Source organism: Bos indicus, chromosome 18 (assembly GCF_029378745.1).
Source record: "Bos indicus isolate NIAB-ARS_2022 breed Sahiwal x Tharparkar chromosome 18, NIAB-ARS_B.indTharparkar_mat_pri_1.0, whole genome shotgun sequence".
Taxonomy (NCBI): Eukaryota; Metazoa; Chordata; class Mammalia; order Artiodactyla; family Bovidae; genus Bos; species Bos indicus.
The window spans coordinates 26,847,088-26,861,404 of record NC_091777.1 but is presented as its reverse complement, the minus strand read 5'-3'; the positions used below and the strand labels follow the sequence as shown (position 1 = coordinate 26,861,404).

The 14,317-nt window shown below is 58.8% G+C and overlaps 1 protein-coding gene across 5 annotated transcripts in view; it reads right to left on the bottom strand.

Annotated features, from left to right (window-relative positions):
* Window positions 1–14,317, bottom strand: part of NDRG4 (NDRG family member 4) — a 42,769-nt gene that overhangs the window by 4,665 nt on the left and 23,787 nt on the right. For 3 of the 5 annotated variants that reach the window (XM_019979842.2, XM_019979838.2, XM_019979839.2), the window contains exons 3-14: window positions 12,862–12,906; window positions 5,077–5,182; window positions 4,685–4,805; window positions 4,534–4,596; window positions 4,313–4,373; window positions 2,920–3,006; window positions 2,746–2,802; window positions 2,275–2,378; window positions 1,410–1,466; window positions 1,256–1,307; window positions 240–287; window positions 37–72 (exon numbers count right to left, since the gene is read on the bottom strand). In XM_019979842.2, the coding sequence (XP_019835401.2) occupies window positions 37–72; window positions 240–287; window positions 1,256–1,307; window positions 1,410–1,466; window positions 2,275–2,378; window positions 2,746–2,802; window positions 2,920–3,006; window positions 4,313–4,373; window positions 4,534–4,596; window positions 4,685–4,805; window positions 5,077–5,182; window positions 12,862–12,906 (837 nt within the window). Of the gene's footprint in view, window positions 1–36; window positions 73–239; window positions 288–1,255; window positions 1,308–1,409; window positions 1,467–2,274; window positions 2,379–2,745; window positions 2,803–2,919; window positions 3,007–4,312; window positions 4,374–4,533; window positions 4,597–4,684; window positions 4,806–5,076; window positions 5,183–8,643; window positions 8,797–12,861; window positions 12,907–14,317 lie in introns of those variants that run through there. The other 2 variants (XM_070770683.1, XM_070770684.1) reach the window with 1 other exon arrangement.

Here is a 14,317-nt window from a genome sequence, read left to right as displayed (position 1 = left end):
CCAGGTAGGAGATGGAAGGAGGGCCAAGAGTCTCACCTGTGTGACCTGGGGGAGACCCCCAGAATCTGCCATCTGCAGGGAAAAGAGGGGGTGAACTGAACAGGGGCCACCTCCCACCACACTTTGCCTGTCCCTTGCAAACCTAGGCAGGTCCTCTGATCAGACACATCATCCTGCTCCCGCCTTGGCTGGGACCCCTCCCTTTGGGGGGGCCCGTGGTGGGGAGGGGGAGGCCTCACCTTCAGGAAGGTCGTGGTGGTTGGATCCAGTTTGGAGTTGCACTCGACCTGGGGACAAGGAGCAGCTTCAGCATGTGAGGCACCTGAGGGTGTCAGGGGCGCCCCCTGCCCCAGGTGCTAAGGCAGCTTCTCTCCTCAGGGCTGGGAGACAGGGAGGGAGTGCAGGGGGCAGACACAGGCCAGCCAGCACCTCCCTGGGCACCTTCGGAGAGGTCAAGGCCCTGGGGATCTGGAAGCGGCTTCCTGAGGGCCTGAGACCCTCTGTTCCACTCACCACTGCTGGTGGGGTGGGGGCTGGGCCCAGTCCTCACAGGGAGCCAGGGCCACCTCTGCAGGAGAAGCTGGAAAGCACTAGGGACCCCAGGAGTCAGGGGTCAAGGTGGGGGAGAGCCAAAGGTCAGCAGGAGACCTGAAGCCTCGGAAGCTGTGGCCCTGCCTGGGTTAAGACAGCAGGCACAGCCCCACCCCCGCTCCCCCGGCCCTCGGGCACAGGGAGTGCGCAGTAGTCTGGGTGTGCACTGGGCAGGGGGGCTTCCCTGGGCATTCCTGAGCCCCGGCGTTCTGTGCTAAGGGGGACACGCACCCCCAGGCTGTCAGAGTTCCAACAGGAGAGGTGACACACGGTCCCAAATGTAACGGGGGTATGTGCTCCTGTGCTCACAGATTATTTCATAACCAATGAATCAGATTTTAGAGAAAAGAGAGATCTTAGTCTCTGGGCCTAAAATGGGTCGAGACTGCAGAGGGGCTGCACTGCTGTGGGGTGGGCAGAGGGAATCAGTGGCCTGGTCCTGGCCCCAGGGCCCTCCTGTCTCCAGGCTTCCCCCACCTGAAGGATGGGGTCACTCCAGGCAGAAGTGCATGGCAAGATGGGGGGAAGTGGGATGAGGAGCCCAGCAGCCAGTGTCCACCCCGAGGCTTCCCGGGGCTGGGTCAAGGATTGGCCTTGCGGACTAGGAGCAAGTGACCCCTTTACCCTTGCCTCCCACCTGCACAAGGACACCATCCTCACTCACCACACCATCCTCGGCAGGTGCGTTATCCCCGACCACCAGCATCACGGGGCAGCTGCAGGCACAGAGGAAGAGGGCCGTCTGGCCTGGGCACCGGAGCAAGGTGGGGGGCAGTGTGTGCAAGGGCCAGGTAGGCTGGAGGGGGAGGGCCACTCACCGGAGTGTCTTGGCGTTGGGCACTGTCCCAGGCCGGCTAATGTCTAGGTCTCTGCGGCTGCAAGGGGAGGCAGAGGCGGGCAGCCCAGGACGGGATCCCGGGGCGGGGTGTTGGAGCGTGTCCCTGAGCCTGACCTGCTATATTTCAGCCACACCCAATCCCTCCACATGGCAATTACGGCCCAACATCCCTCCAGGTGCCGGGCTAGTCCCAGACTTGGGGCTCATGCTCTGGTGTCTCGACTGTGAGACAGATCCTCACGGATGCCATTGGTGAAATGGGGAGATCCCAGACTCCCCAGCTCATGCCAGGTGGGCCCTCACATTTGGCTGTCATCACGGGCTGTGACCACCATTGTGCTGGGAGTCCGGGCCTTAGAGGGAGGCAGGCTGGGGCTCCTCTCCCTCCCCAGTGTTTCTCCAGCACCACACACACAACAGGGGCTCAAGAAATATTTGTAGGAAAAAAGAGAAGGAAGGACATGCCAGTGGGAGCTGCAGGATACTCCCCTGCAGGACTAACCCCAAGGGGATCCATCGAGCACTTCATCCCCCCTCCTCTCCACTTTGGGCTGTCAGCACTGAGGCTCAGGGTGGTGGGGGCAGAGGTGGCGCCCACATCCCCCGCTGCTCCTGCCAGCAATGCCAGGGGTGGAGGAGGAGCGGACAAGCCCTGCTCGCCCTCTGCCCCTCCAAGGGTGTGACCCTGGGCAAGAGGTCACCCCTATCGGAGGTTCCACAGTCTGCTCTTCTGCCAGCCGGCCAGCGACCTGCTCCTCCCTGGGACGGCTGAATCAGGGATCCCCCAGCTATGTGAGCCCTTCAGTCTTGGTGCTGCCATCTGGCCCCCCCGCCGCCGCCCACACCTGTTGTACATGTTCCAGAAGAGCTGCAGGTTGGCCTGGTTCACCACGTTCGAGATCTGCTGCCGGTAGCTCTGCACCAACTCTGTGTTGCTCACCAGCTCCTCCTGGGTCCCGGGGGACGGGGGACGGGAGGAGGGGAAGGGGGCGGTGAGCGGCATCCATGGAGGGAAGCCACAGACAGGGACGTCAGAGTGGGCATCGCAGAGCAGCCCTTGCCCCACCCCCAGTGATGGTGGGGAGAGGGAGACAGCAAGACTGTCGTGGGGAGCCCATGACCTTCAGAGGCGAGGGAACCCCTCCCAGTCCTCGGTGCCGCAGTCTCCTGGCTCACCGCAGGGCAGGGGTGCGGCAGCTCAGCTCAGATGCTACATCCACTACCGCTCCCCGCCCCATCCCCGGCAACCAGGCTCTTCGGGAGGTTCCTAGCCCGGCCACCCCACTCCTGCATGAGGTCGTCCCGCACACCCTTACCTGGCTGAAGAGGTGGGATAGCACCGTGTCGGGTAAAGTGCTGGTCAGGCCGGAGAGCTGCGGGCCGGGCAGAGGCCAGTTTAAGAGACGCCTCTCAAGACCCCCGGCTCTGCCCTGGCCCCGGCTCCGCCCCGCCCCCCCTGCTCCGCCCCCCTCCAGGTGGACCGCGCTCACCTTGGTGGCCGCCCAGTCGATCCAGCCTTTGCCGTTGGGGTCGATGTTCATCAGCACCAGCCCCTCCACCAGGTCGGGGAAGATGAGCTGCCGTGACAGGGAGACAGGGCTTGAAGGGCGGGACGGGGTCCAGGGAGCCCCAGTCTTTCCACCTAGAAAGCCGACTGTAAAATTCCAGCCCTGCCTGTCTCGTGGGCGGTAGAGGGTGGTAAGGGTCTGAAGAGGAGGACGTGTTCTGTAAGGGCTTCCAAGGTGCAATCGATGACCAAGTGCCTTCAGCTGAGAACTTGCGCCCCTTCCAGCCCTGCTCATCCTCCTCTCCACCTGGAACTTTTCACAATCCTTTTATTTGGAATCTATGCCTATATCACAGTTTTTCAGCTTTTAAATATATCTTTGAAGAGGTTCCCTCATAGCTCAGTTGGTAAAGAATCAGCCTGCAATGCAGGAGACTCCAATTCTATTCCTGGGTCGAGAAGATGCCCTGGAGAAGGGAAAGGCTACCTACTCCAGTATTCTGGTCTGGAGAATTCCATGGACTATATAGCCCATGGGGTCGCAAAGAGTCGGACATGACTGAGCGACTTTCACTTGAAGAGGTTACTATTCCAACACTGAGGACTAAGCATCTTCAATAAAATATTGTTTCTTTGCTTTCATAGAAAAAGCCCTAGTGATGTGAAGAAACTGAGCTTTCCAAAGCCTGTTCTGTGTTTAGATATTGTAAAAGAGACTGGAGTTTTCTGTTCGACTGACTGCCCGTGTTTAGGAGAAAATGGTAATATATACATACTGCGGTCATGTCAAGGTTGTCTGGGGTGGCAGGGAATGACTGACAGTCAACAAGGTGGTTAAGTACTGCAGTCGAAACTGGAGTTGAAAATTCTTGGTCAGTTTTTTTGTTTTATTCTTTGTTTTGAAGAAAGAAATACTTTGATTCCTAAAAATTAAGGTTTTCTTTTTAGAGATGGAAAGCTTGTGGGCTCCTCCTGCCTGACATGATGTTTCTGAAATCTGACTTTTTTAAATCTCAAAACTTAACATAAGAGTAACTTTTCATTAAAAAATGATTCATGTTTAAGTATTACTCTAATTAGTGAATGAGGAATTAAGATAATCCTTACTTAGCGGCTAATTAGTTGTATAGCTTGTTGGTTTTGGATAATGGTTTGAGCAACTTACAGACTATAGTGTTTTAAGGAAATGTATGAAAAAATTAACTTTTTTTTCTTAATTTCCTTGGAGGAAAGAAAAAAGGACTTTTCTAAGTGAAGAGGAAGTAGAGGGAGGAGGAGAGGAAGAAAGAACACAGAAAGTTCCTGCAGGGTTACCCCCTGGGGGGACCAGTCCTGGGATTTGCTGGGCCTGGGGGGGCGGTGGTGGGTAGACTTACTGCAAACTTGGCCAGCACATAGGCTCCGGCTCCCACTCCGATGCCAATCACGTACTTGAACCTGACAGAGAGCATGCTGGTCACTCTAGGGGTTTCTTTTCCCGTGATGGCCATCCAGAGCAGACCCAGCCACAGCCCTGAGCCCTCAGCTGGAAGCTGCTGGCTCTGTGGCAGTGGTGGGCACCTCCGGGGTGGGGGTGGGGGACTGGGCAGGGACTCACCCAAAGTGCTGTACCACACTGGGGAGCATGGCAGCCAGCTGCTCCATGGAAGGGAACTGGTACCTGCAGGTGAAGCAGGAAGTCAGGTCCGGAGCAGCTGGAGGTAGGAGGGCCTAGAGAAAGCTGGGAGCAGGGTTCTCTTGGTACCTACCCCTGAGGAAACTGTGACGCCCCCACCTGCTGACCAGGGGCGTCCACGTGGCACACCACGAAGTGCTTGGTGATCTCCTGCATGTCCTCAAAATTGAAGAAGGTATTGAAGCACAGCTTGTCTGCAAAGACACAGCTCTCAGCTCTGGCTGAGCCAAGGAACTGGGGAAGTTGCGGAAGGGATGGGGGGGATGGGGAGGCCCATGAGGCCCGTGGATGCTGGGAGGGAGGTTGAGACAGAGGTGATGATCAGCCTCATGGTTCAGCGGGGAAACTGAGACCCACATGGCTGGAGGCACAGAGCTAAGCGTGAGTGGGGATCCACACAGCCCTGTGGGGAGGGAGGGGGCCTCACTATTCCGGCAGACCTGAGGCAGAGGAGGGCACACTTACGGTTGAGCCCCACGTCATGGTAGGTAAGGATAGCTGGGCGGTTGCCCTTGGGAGAGCCCCGGATCACCACGTGCAGAAGGCCATAAGGCGTCTCAATGTCATGTTCCTGGAGAGGAGAGACCGCGCTGGACCCTCTGGGCAACTCCTGGCTCTTCTGGGAAACGAGGCTGGGGAGCAGCCTGGGGGCTGCTGGGCCTATGGTGGGACCTTCACCCCTCCCCCCATAGGGTGGGCATCCCCTTCTCATCACCCCCAGCTGCCCCCGGAGAGGACAGACCAGAGGGCAAATCCTTCCTCACGGGTGTTCAGCACAGGGGCAACATAAACTGGGCTGCACGTGAACATTCTTGTCTCCTTCGCAAACCAGCCAGCGGGGCGGCCCAGCCCGGCTGCACTCAGCCCTCCAGGGTCCAGTGAGGCCCATTTTTCCTCATCTCACTGCAGCCCTCTGGGTCAGCTCTGCCATCCCCACCGAGTCCTGCCCTCATCATGATCCCCCTGGACTCAGAACCCTGCAAAAGGGCTGCAGCCCACCTAGAATCCACGGTGAAGACCCCATGCCAGCCAGTCCAGCTGCCCATCCCCACAGCTGTCCCTGTTTCCACCCCCAGGCTCTCGCTCCTGCCTCTCTCAGATCCCCAAGGCCTCCCTCGGGCAGGGCCAGGCTCGACACCATCCCCTCCCCCAAAGGCCTTCTGCAGTGGCGGCTCTGGGCTCCTCCTGGGTCCACCCCCTTGGGTTTGCTGCTCGAGGTCATCAGTCCTTCAGGAAGCAGGAGCTGAGTGCTGCAGGTTCAGGAACCGCTCTGCCCCTTACTGTGTGACTCTGAGTGAGGCACACACTTCTCTGTGCTTCAACCACCTCTTTCTGAGCCATCTCATGGGGGTTCAGAGAGAACTAGATGAGCTGATACCTGGCCCCAGAAAGGGGGCTGCCGTGGGTGGGCGCATCCCCTGAGCCATGCTGGCTGGTCTTTCTGGGAATTGGTCCCTCTTGGCCACTCACGGGCAGACTCCCAGAAGGTCTGTCAACGCTGAATAAACTGCCCTGCCCTCCCAGGGAGAGTCTTGGGGACTGCAAGAGGTGGGTGGTCCCTTCTGGGGAGTTGGAGGTCAGGCTGAGGTCAAGGAGAATCACCATGTGACTGAGCACCTACTGTGTGCCAGGTTGAAGGAGTACTTTTCCCCACCTTTTACGTGGAGGATGCCAGGACACTCATATTCAGAGAGAACCAAAGTTTCTGCCTCCGACAAGAAAGGGGAGCCTTAGGTGACCGGCCTTCTTGGGTCTAGGCTCAGAGGACCACTGCCTGGTCCCGTCTCCAAAAGGGAAGGACTGGTGGTGCCAACCCTGGGGCCCAAGACCACACCCCGGGAGCCACACTTCTGGGGTCCACAGCAGCCTCTGCAGGGCCCTGGCCTGTCCTTCCTCACTAGCACTTCCTGCTCAATGACCACTGACCAGACACTTTTCATATACTTTCTGTTTACTCACAGAGGAGGAAACTGAGGCTGGCCAAGGAGCACTGACTTGCCCAAGGTCAAGCTCAGAGAGGGCAGGCAGGGTGGGCCTTGGGGGTGCCTCTCTCAGGCTGCTATTTCTGAAGAAGAGATCCAGCTCCACCCCAGAGACTTCTGAGCAGACCCCTCCCCATAGCTGCCTATCCCTGCTGGGGGGCCCTGCCGAGTCCCCCCCCCCCAACCTCCGGCCATGCTCTCTTGGCTCTGGAGGGCGGGGTAGGGGGCAGGAGGGTGCACGGTGCTATGGAGGGGGCTGGGAGGAGCTCAGTTCTATGAAGGGCAGGGAGCAGGGCAGGAAGGAGGCCGGTGCAATGGAGGATAGGGGCTGGGGCAGGAAAGACCCAGGCTGCTATGGAGGGCGTGATGGGGGCAGGAGAGGTGCACAGTGCTATGAATGCTACGGGGTAGGGTGGGTGGGCAGGAGGAGCTCAGTTCTGTGAAGGGCAAGGAATGGGGGCAGGAAGGACGCTCGGTGCTATAGAGGGTGGGGGCTGGGGCAGGAGAGGGCCCCCATGGCACTAGAGCTGCAATGCGCTGCCTGCGGCAGTGGGGTCAGCTCTAGCCCTGCAGAGCACAAGTGAGGGCCAAGAAGGGGTCTTCCCAGCTCTCCACCTCCCCTAAGTGTGTGTGTGAGGGGGCGCCTGCCCCCTCCCAGTCTCGGTGTGATCGCCTGGGTCCCCATCCCCGCCCTCACCCACCCCCATCACCCCGGGTCAGCGAGACTCGGCGTGGCGCTTGCCCCACTAAGGCTCAGCTCCCAGGGGACGGGAAGGGGGGAGCTGAGCGCGCCATCGTGGGCGCCGGCCCGGTTGCCCAGTGACCTTGGCGGAACCCTCCGCCGACCTCCCTGCACCCGCTCTGAACCAGAACTTCAGATCCAGTTCATCCTGATAGAGGCCAGATGTCCCCAAGAGGGGCGTCCCGAGGGTCGCAGGCGGACGCACTCGGAGCCCCCCAACCCCCAGGGCCGAGGGCTTTCATTGGCTCCCGGTGACGTCAGAGCTCGTCCCGCCTCCAGGTGGGCGCCAGCGCCAGGCACTGCGGCAGTCCGGGAGGGGGCTCTGATGTCCTCTCTCTGCCTGTCCCGCTCCCCTCATCCGTGACCTTGAGGGCTGGGGCGGGGAGTGGCGGGGGGAGCCCTCCGACTCGGGCTTCAAGACGAGCACGTGTGGGGCTGGTTGGATTCTTCCCGTCAACCGCATCAATAATTCAGAGGACCGAGTCTGCAGCGGCGCGGAGGCACTGACGTCGCTGCTTGGGTGCGGGTGTCAGGGGTGGCCCCATGGCTATTGGACCCCGCAGGGCAGGCCGGGGAGTACAGGGGTGGGTCTGCCCCTGCCTCTCCTTCTTAGAGTTAGAACTGCACGGATTCAGGGCACCTGCTGCCCCAGGGAGGAGGTGTCCTGTTTCCCCACCCTTCCCCCGCCCCCTCCCCACCCCGCCCCTCCAGGTCCTTACACTGCTGGCTCATCGCCCCAGCATTGCCCTCCTATGCCCAGAAAACAAAGCACAGAGACCCCCTTCTCAGCTCCTCACCTGCAGGGACCCCAGCCTGACGGCCCAGTTAAAACCACACACAACCCAGACTTCTTTGCTTCTGCATGCAGTCCCCCCCAAACAACCATGACAACCCCCGCAGGGTCAGGAGGTCAGACACCTGCAGGTACGGACCCCAGACGCCTCAGAGAACAGCTTCTGCAGGGTTGAAGGGGTCACAGGCGCCAGGCAGAGCTGGGACGTGCCAGGCAGAGGGCACACTGTCAGTGGGATACACATCTCGCACAGCCATCCACACGGGCTGACAGACAAGTCACAGCCCTTTTCGATTTCCGCAGAGATTTCAGTCTTCCCCCATCCTCCCCCGCGGACCCACCAACATTTCCTCCCAACCACGCAGCGGACCAGGGTCACCAGGAAACCTGGGACCCGCTGATCTTGCCTTGTGACCCCCAGGGTGCGCCAATTGAAGGCAGAAGCACCGCCGGATAGAGGCAGAGCATGCCCCCGCCTCCCCGCGGACCTCGCGGTCCCCTGAGTCCTCACTCACCCCATCCCAGCACTCCGGCATCTTGCCGAGGGAGGCCACCCGCCTCGACCAGGAAGGGCAAACAAAGGCCTGAGTCACCCGAGTCCAGAGGGAGACTGGACGTCTGCGCAAGTGGGAGACCAGCGGCTCTATGGTGGGGCCCCAGCTCACGGGCCATTTATATGAGGAGCTGCCCGGCCTGGACTGGCCCCTCCTCCCTGCGGGGTTTGTGAGCAGCCACTCGCTCACCCGGAGCCCCTGCTCTTGGATTGGCTTTCAGGAGACAAATCTTGGTTCCGATTGGCTTCCAAGGTCCTCGGTCACCCCGGCTTCTGCTCCTCCCACCCCCAGCAACACATCAGTCAGGATGGTCCCCAGCTCCTGCAACCCACTCACCTCCCCCACCCCCGCCCCGCCCCACTGCACAGAGGCTCGGAACCGCAGCTGCACACCGGGTCCCAGAAAGACTAGAGGCCACATGTACAGGTGCGCCCGGTGGCAGGTACAGATTAGCCTCTCACAGCAGAGCAGTCCAGGGTGCCCTAGACAGCACAGCCCTTGACCCATACCCTGGGAGCAGGGAGAGCCTGAGTGGCTCCCAAGCCCAGCCTCCACATCAGGAAGACCTGGATCCCTTCACCTGGAGAGGTGTGGGGAGTCACTGCTGCCTGCAGCAACCTGGGCTGTGACCCTACTCCAGGAAGCTGTTCCTCCTCCACCCCCAGGGTTTCCCCTTGGGCAGTCCCCAATCTGCGTACATGGATGCCCAGTGCCTGCCCACTGGGGACGGGAAATGAGGGTTCTGGGGCCAGGGGGCCTGGAGAGATTTCGAGACCAGGGATGTGGTGGGCATACACCAGCTCTGTCCTCCCGCACCCTCATCCTGCACCCAGGCCAGAGTCCCCCTGGAGAGAGAGGAGGTGGAATGGGGGCAGGGCAGCTTGTCCACGTGCACACCCCGTCTCCCCATAGCCACACCCAGCCTTCTTTTCTGGGGTCACCCAGCCTGGGGCTTGGCTCTAAAGTCTCTGGGGAGCAGGACAGGTGCTGGGGGTTACGTGGCTCAGGATGTGGGTCAGGAGCTGGCTGGAGACAGGCAGGCAGGGTACTCAGATGAGAAGCAGGAGGCAAAGGAGAATAGAGGAGGAGAGGAAATAGGCCAGGGAGGGGTGCAGAGGAGGGAGCCCAAGGACTGAGAGGAGCAGGAGCAACAGAGAGGGGGCGGGGGGCGGGCGCCTGTGCCCCCATTCTGTCGCTTTGGTGAAGGAACCTGCCACTCGCCCCAGCTTTTATGGACAGCCGTGCATGCTGGCCGGCTGCCCTGGGGGAAGGCGGTCACCTCCCCATCTCTGGGTGCCTGGTGACCTGGTCAGCACCCACCCTCTATGCTATTCCCGGCCACGTCCTCTGCCTGGTGGAGGGGGAGCGTCAATAACTTCTCTGCCCCTTTCTGACCTCTCGCCATGTGGGCCTGCTGCAGAGTGCAGGGGCCTGTGCACTCCAAGGGCAGCCAGGGCCTGGAATGGGTGTACCCCAGCCCCTCACGTCCTGCCCACGTTCCCTGTTCCACGATCCCCATCCAACCTAATGCCCACCTGAACCTCTGAGTGGCCTTCTCCACCCTTGGGCCTAGGTGACCTCGGATACTAGCCACTGCAAGCCATGACCCCCTGATTCTGCTCAGCTCAATGGCTTCAAATCCCCAGACTTGCGTCGAAGTCTCAACCTTCCCATCCACTAGCTGGGTGACCTTGGACAAGATTTTTCCACTCCTCTGTGCCTTAGTCTCTTCAACTATCAAACAAGAATTGCGCCTTCCTCACAGAGCTCCTAGGAGGATGATAAAAAGCTACATACCTCACTACAGACCCAACCCCACGTCTGCCCAGGGGAGAAATGCGGTAATCTGTGTGCTTCTCCGAACTGTGGGTCTCTTCCCTGGAGGTTATACAGTTGTTGGGGCTGAACAAGGCAAGCTCAGGTCCTGGGAGCCAAACCCTGCTAGTCTCTGCTGTGTGACCTCTGGCAAGTCAGTTAACTCCTCTGAGCTGTCATATCTTAAATGGAAGAACAGTAGAGTAGCTGCTTGCATAAGGAGCTGCCAAGGATAATACATAATTTTCACAATATCATATATGAGAAAGGATGAAGAATCTGAAGCACAGTGAAGTAAATTCTCCCACTCAGCGAGGAAGCAGTGGAGCTTACCGGTACCTCACGTTATTATTATCTTTTATTATTTTTAAAACTTTTGGCCACACCCCGAGGCATGTGGGACCTTAGTTCCCTGACCAGGGACCGAACTCCAGCCCCCTGCACTGGAAGGTGGAATCGTAACCAATGGACCACCAGCGAAGTCCCATGAGGTCACATTATTAAGAGTTGTAAATGCTTACGGCCTTAGTTCTCTAGCGGGCCAGACTCCCATCTAAAAGCTTTGCTATGTTACCTTATTTTGTCCTCTGAACATCCACTTTACAAGCAAGGAAAATGAAGCACAGAGAGGTCCTGTAACCTGCCCAACATCACACAGCCAGAGGGCTCAGAGCCAGGGGCTGCACGGAGGCAGTCTGGCTCCGGTGGCCACTAGTCACAGTCAGCCCAGGGACGAGGGCACCATCATCAAGCCTACAAACACCCGGGGTCTGAGCTGCCTCAAATTTGACCTCCAAGTTTGACCTGGAGGTCAAACCTGCCAGGGTTTGGCTACTACGAATGAGGTAGTGAGCTGTGCTGGTGGTTACGTGGCAGGGTCACAACTTGGACCAGGTCCTTCCGCCTCCCCCACTAGCTGGGCCCCCTGAGGCTAGGGACTGAACAGGATAAAATCCTTGCCAGGCCTTGGCCCAGATAAGGACCATCCTGGCGGCTGCTTTACTTAACAAAAAGCAACCTGTGTGGAGTAACCAGAGCAGAGAGTAAGGTGCTTTTTAATACATGCTGCGGTCTACCAAGCAAAGATCTTGAGAACCAGGGTCTCACACACATGGGGTGACCCACCTGGCCTGGGCCTGGTATATGGGTGCAGAGCACCCCAGGATTCTATCACCTTTCACCCCCCAATCCGCCTCCCAGGGTGTGTGTGTTTTGGGGGCTGGCAGCACCACTGGCATCCGAGGAGTCCCATTCAGGGTCAGGCAGCAGCTCGTTGCCCTGGATTTTATTTCAGTAGTCCCTTGCACAGAAAAGGGGCTGTGTGTTCACACTCCTCAGCCCTCTCTTGGAGCAAGGAGGACAAAGGGCACTCTGGCTGGCCTAGGCTACCTTGTGGCCTAGGCTCCCTCCCCTGCCACTGGCTCCTGGGTCCCCACTCCCCCAGGTCCCATCCTGTCTTCCCCAGCAGCAGAGGCCTTTGTGATCGGAGTTAGAGTTCCCAGTGGACAGGAGCATGTGCCCAGGCACTGCTCTGATGCCTCCGCTGTGTCCTTGAAGGGGCACGTAACCCAGGGTCCAAAGCCTGGCTCAGATCCACATCCTCAGGTCCTCGCTGCAGAGCCGTGCTCCTGGGGGAGGAGCCTGCAGGCCGCTCCACCTCCCACGTCACCCCTGCGTCCAGACCACGAGGCTGAGGCTGTCATGGGGCTGGGAGACTGACCTAAATTGGATGGTGGCCTGAGGGCTAGTTCCCGCCAGCCAGGAGGAAGGTCCCAGAAAGGTCTGACTTTGGTCAATAGGTTTTAATGGCCAATGGGGGCCCTGGAACCTTGTGAGGCTCCCATTCTGTCTATCTCGCGTTCTCTGAGACCCAGAGATAAATGGCCACGTTGGGACTCACAGGGGAGAAATGGCGGGCCAAGTGAGCGAAATCAGAAATCATCACGTGGAGGAATAAACACAAAGACTGATTTCAGTTTTCCCAGGGAATCTGGCATCAAACTGAAGAGGACATGGTTGTCCCGGGCAACTGCTGCCATGGAAACAAGAGCTATTCGGAGCATCAGTCTGGCTTTCATAGGAGGAAAGTGCTGATTCAGATGACAGCATCCTCACTCCCCCAGACCTCCCCTCCTTCCCCTGTCCTGCTCAGGGAGGGAGGGGGCATTTCTCCATGGGGCAGGGTGCCAGGCAAAGCTGCTGTGAGCAGTAGGGGTGGTTCTGAAGGCTGCCAGGTGCCCAGTCCCTGTGGCTTCAGGCTGGGGGCCCTCGGAAGGGCTGTGACCCTCATCTGAAACAGGCTGGGTCAGGGAGGGGCCAGCCAGCAGTCGGTCCCCTATCTGGGGAAGCTGAGTGGGGACCTACCTTCCAGTCTGTGTCCACAGCCAAGAGGAAGGAGTCAGAGTTCTCCTACAGGAAGGCAAACAGAGAAGGTTGGCTCGTTAGGGCCAGGCTGGCCGGGCAGTGAAGGGTGACCAGGAGGGGCTCTGCCTTGAGCAGTATCACTTGCTGTTCCCATCTTTTTTTTTTTTTTTTGGCTGAGCCTTGCAGCATGCAGGATCTTAGTTCCTAGGCCAGGGATTGAACCCACATGCCTTGTGGTAGAAGTGTAGAGTCTTAACCATTAAACCGCCAGGGAAGTCCCTCCCTAGTCTATCTTAATGTGAACAAAAGTGACCCAGGGCCTTCAACACACCAGGTTTCAAGCCATTAAATATGTGACAGATGAAGCTACGAGCAGCTACACACATGGATTTTTACCTCCTAGTGTTTTTTTACCTATTAATTTAAAATGTGAAGATTTCCACTTTGCAGGTGAGAAGGCTGAGGCTCAGAGAGGCTGAATCACATGGTGAGAAAGTGATGGAACAATCTCTGACCCCAAATTCTTGCTGTTCATCACTCTGCCCATTGGCCCCTCGGATGGTTTTCAAGGTCGACCATCAGGGCACAAGCTCAGGGGCTGGGGGATGAGGGCCTGACTGTCACACCCACTGTGAGGATGGGGAAGCCAAGCCCCACACCCTGAGGGAGAAGTGGGCTTTTCTGACCTGCACGAAGGCGCTGCCTGGGCCCGTGCCATAGCTGCCCCCATCTCTTCAGACCCACCTCTCAAAGGTTGGCTTTTCGGCTCATTTCTGCTGATGGTGTGCCCATCTGATTGGTACCTATTCTTCCCACTGGATTGTAGGTACCCAGAGGGTGTGGACCGTGTCTGGCTCGGCTCTCAGCATAAAGCCTGGCATGGACCAGGCTCCTCCAACACAAACAGACCTGGGTGAACAAGTCTGACGTCACAAGGAGGGGAGCAAGGTTTAGATATACCCACTGCTTAAAAGGTGGTGGAGATGGAGAGCGGAGGAGTGGGAGCCCAAACCCTCGGCGTCTAAGTTGCCAGGCTCTCCTTGATGCAGCCTGGAGGCCCCTGGACAATCTGCACCCTCTCTGGGACTCTATCTGGGGAAGGAAACCTCATGGAGGGTGGGATCCCACATATCCAGGAAGAGCGGAGATCTGGGGCCTCTGCTCTGCCTTCTCTCGTGTCTGTTGAGAACACTTGCTGCTCCCCTCTGCTTGCTGTGGGCAGGTGGCTTAGCCTCCAAGCCTCAGTGTCCATGAGGATTGACCAAGGGCATGGAGAGCAGTCATTCTGTCCTGGCACCCCTGCACTGGGCTCTGGGTGCTACAGAGGCTGCTGGGTAACCATGTGGACAAAGGAGACAGACTAGAACCAGGATGTCACGGGAGGACAGCAAGAGAAGGGCAGGGCCACCAAGCGTAACAAGAAGGAAAATGGGCCCGCATCACAGGGATGGGAGGG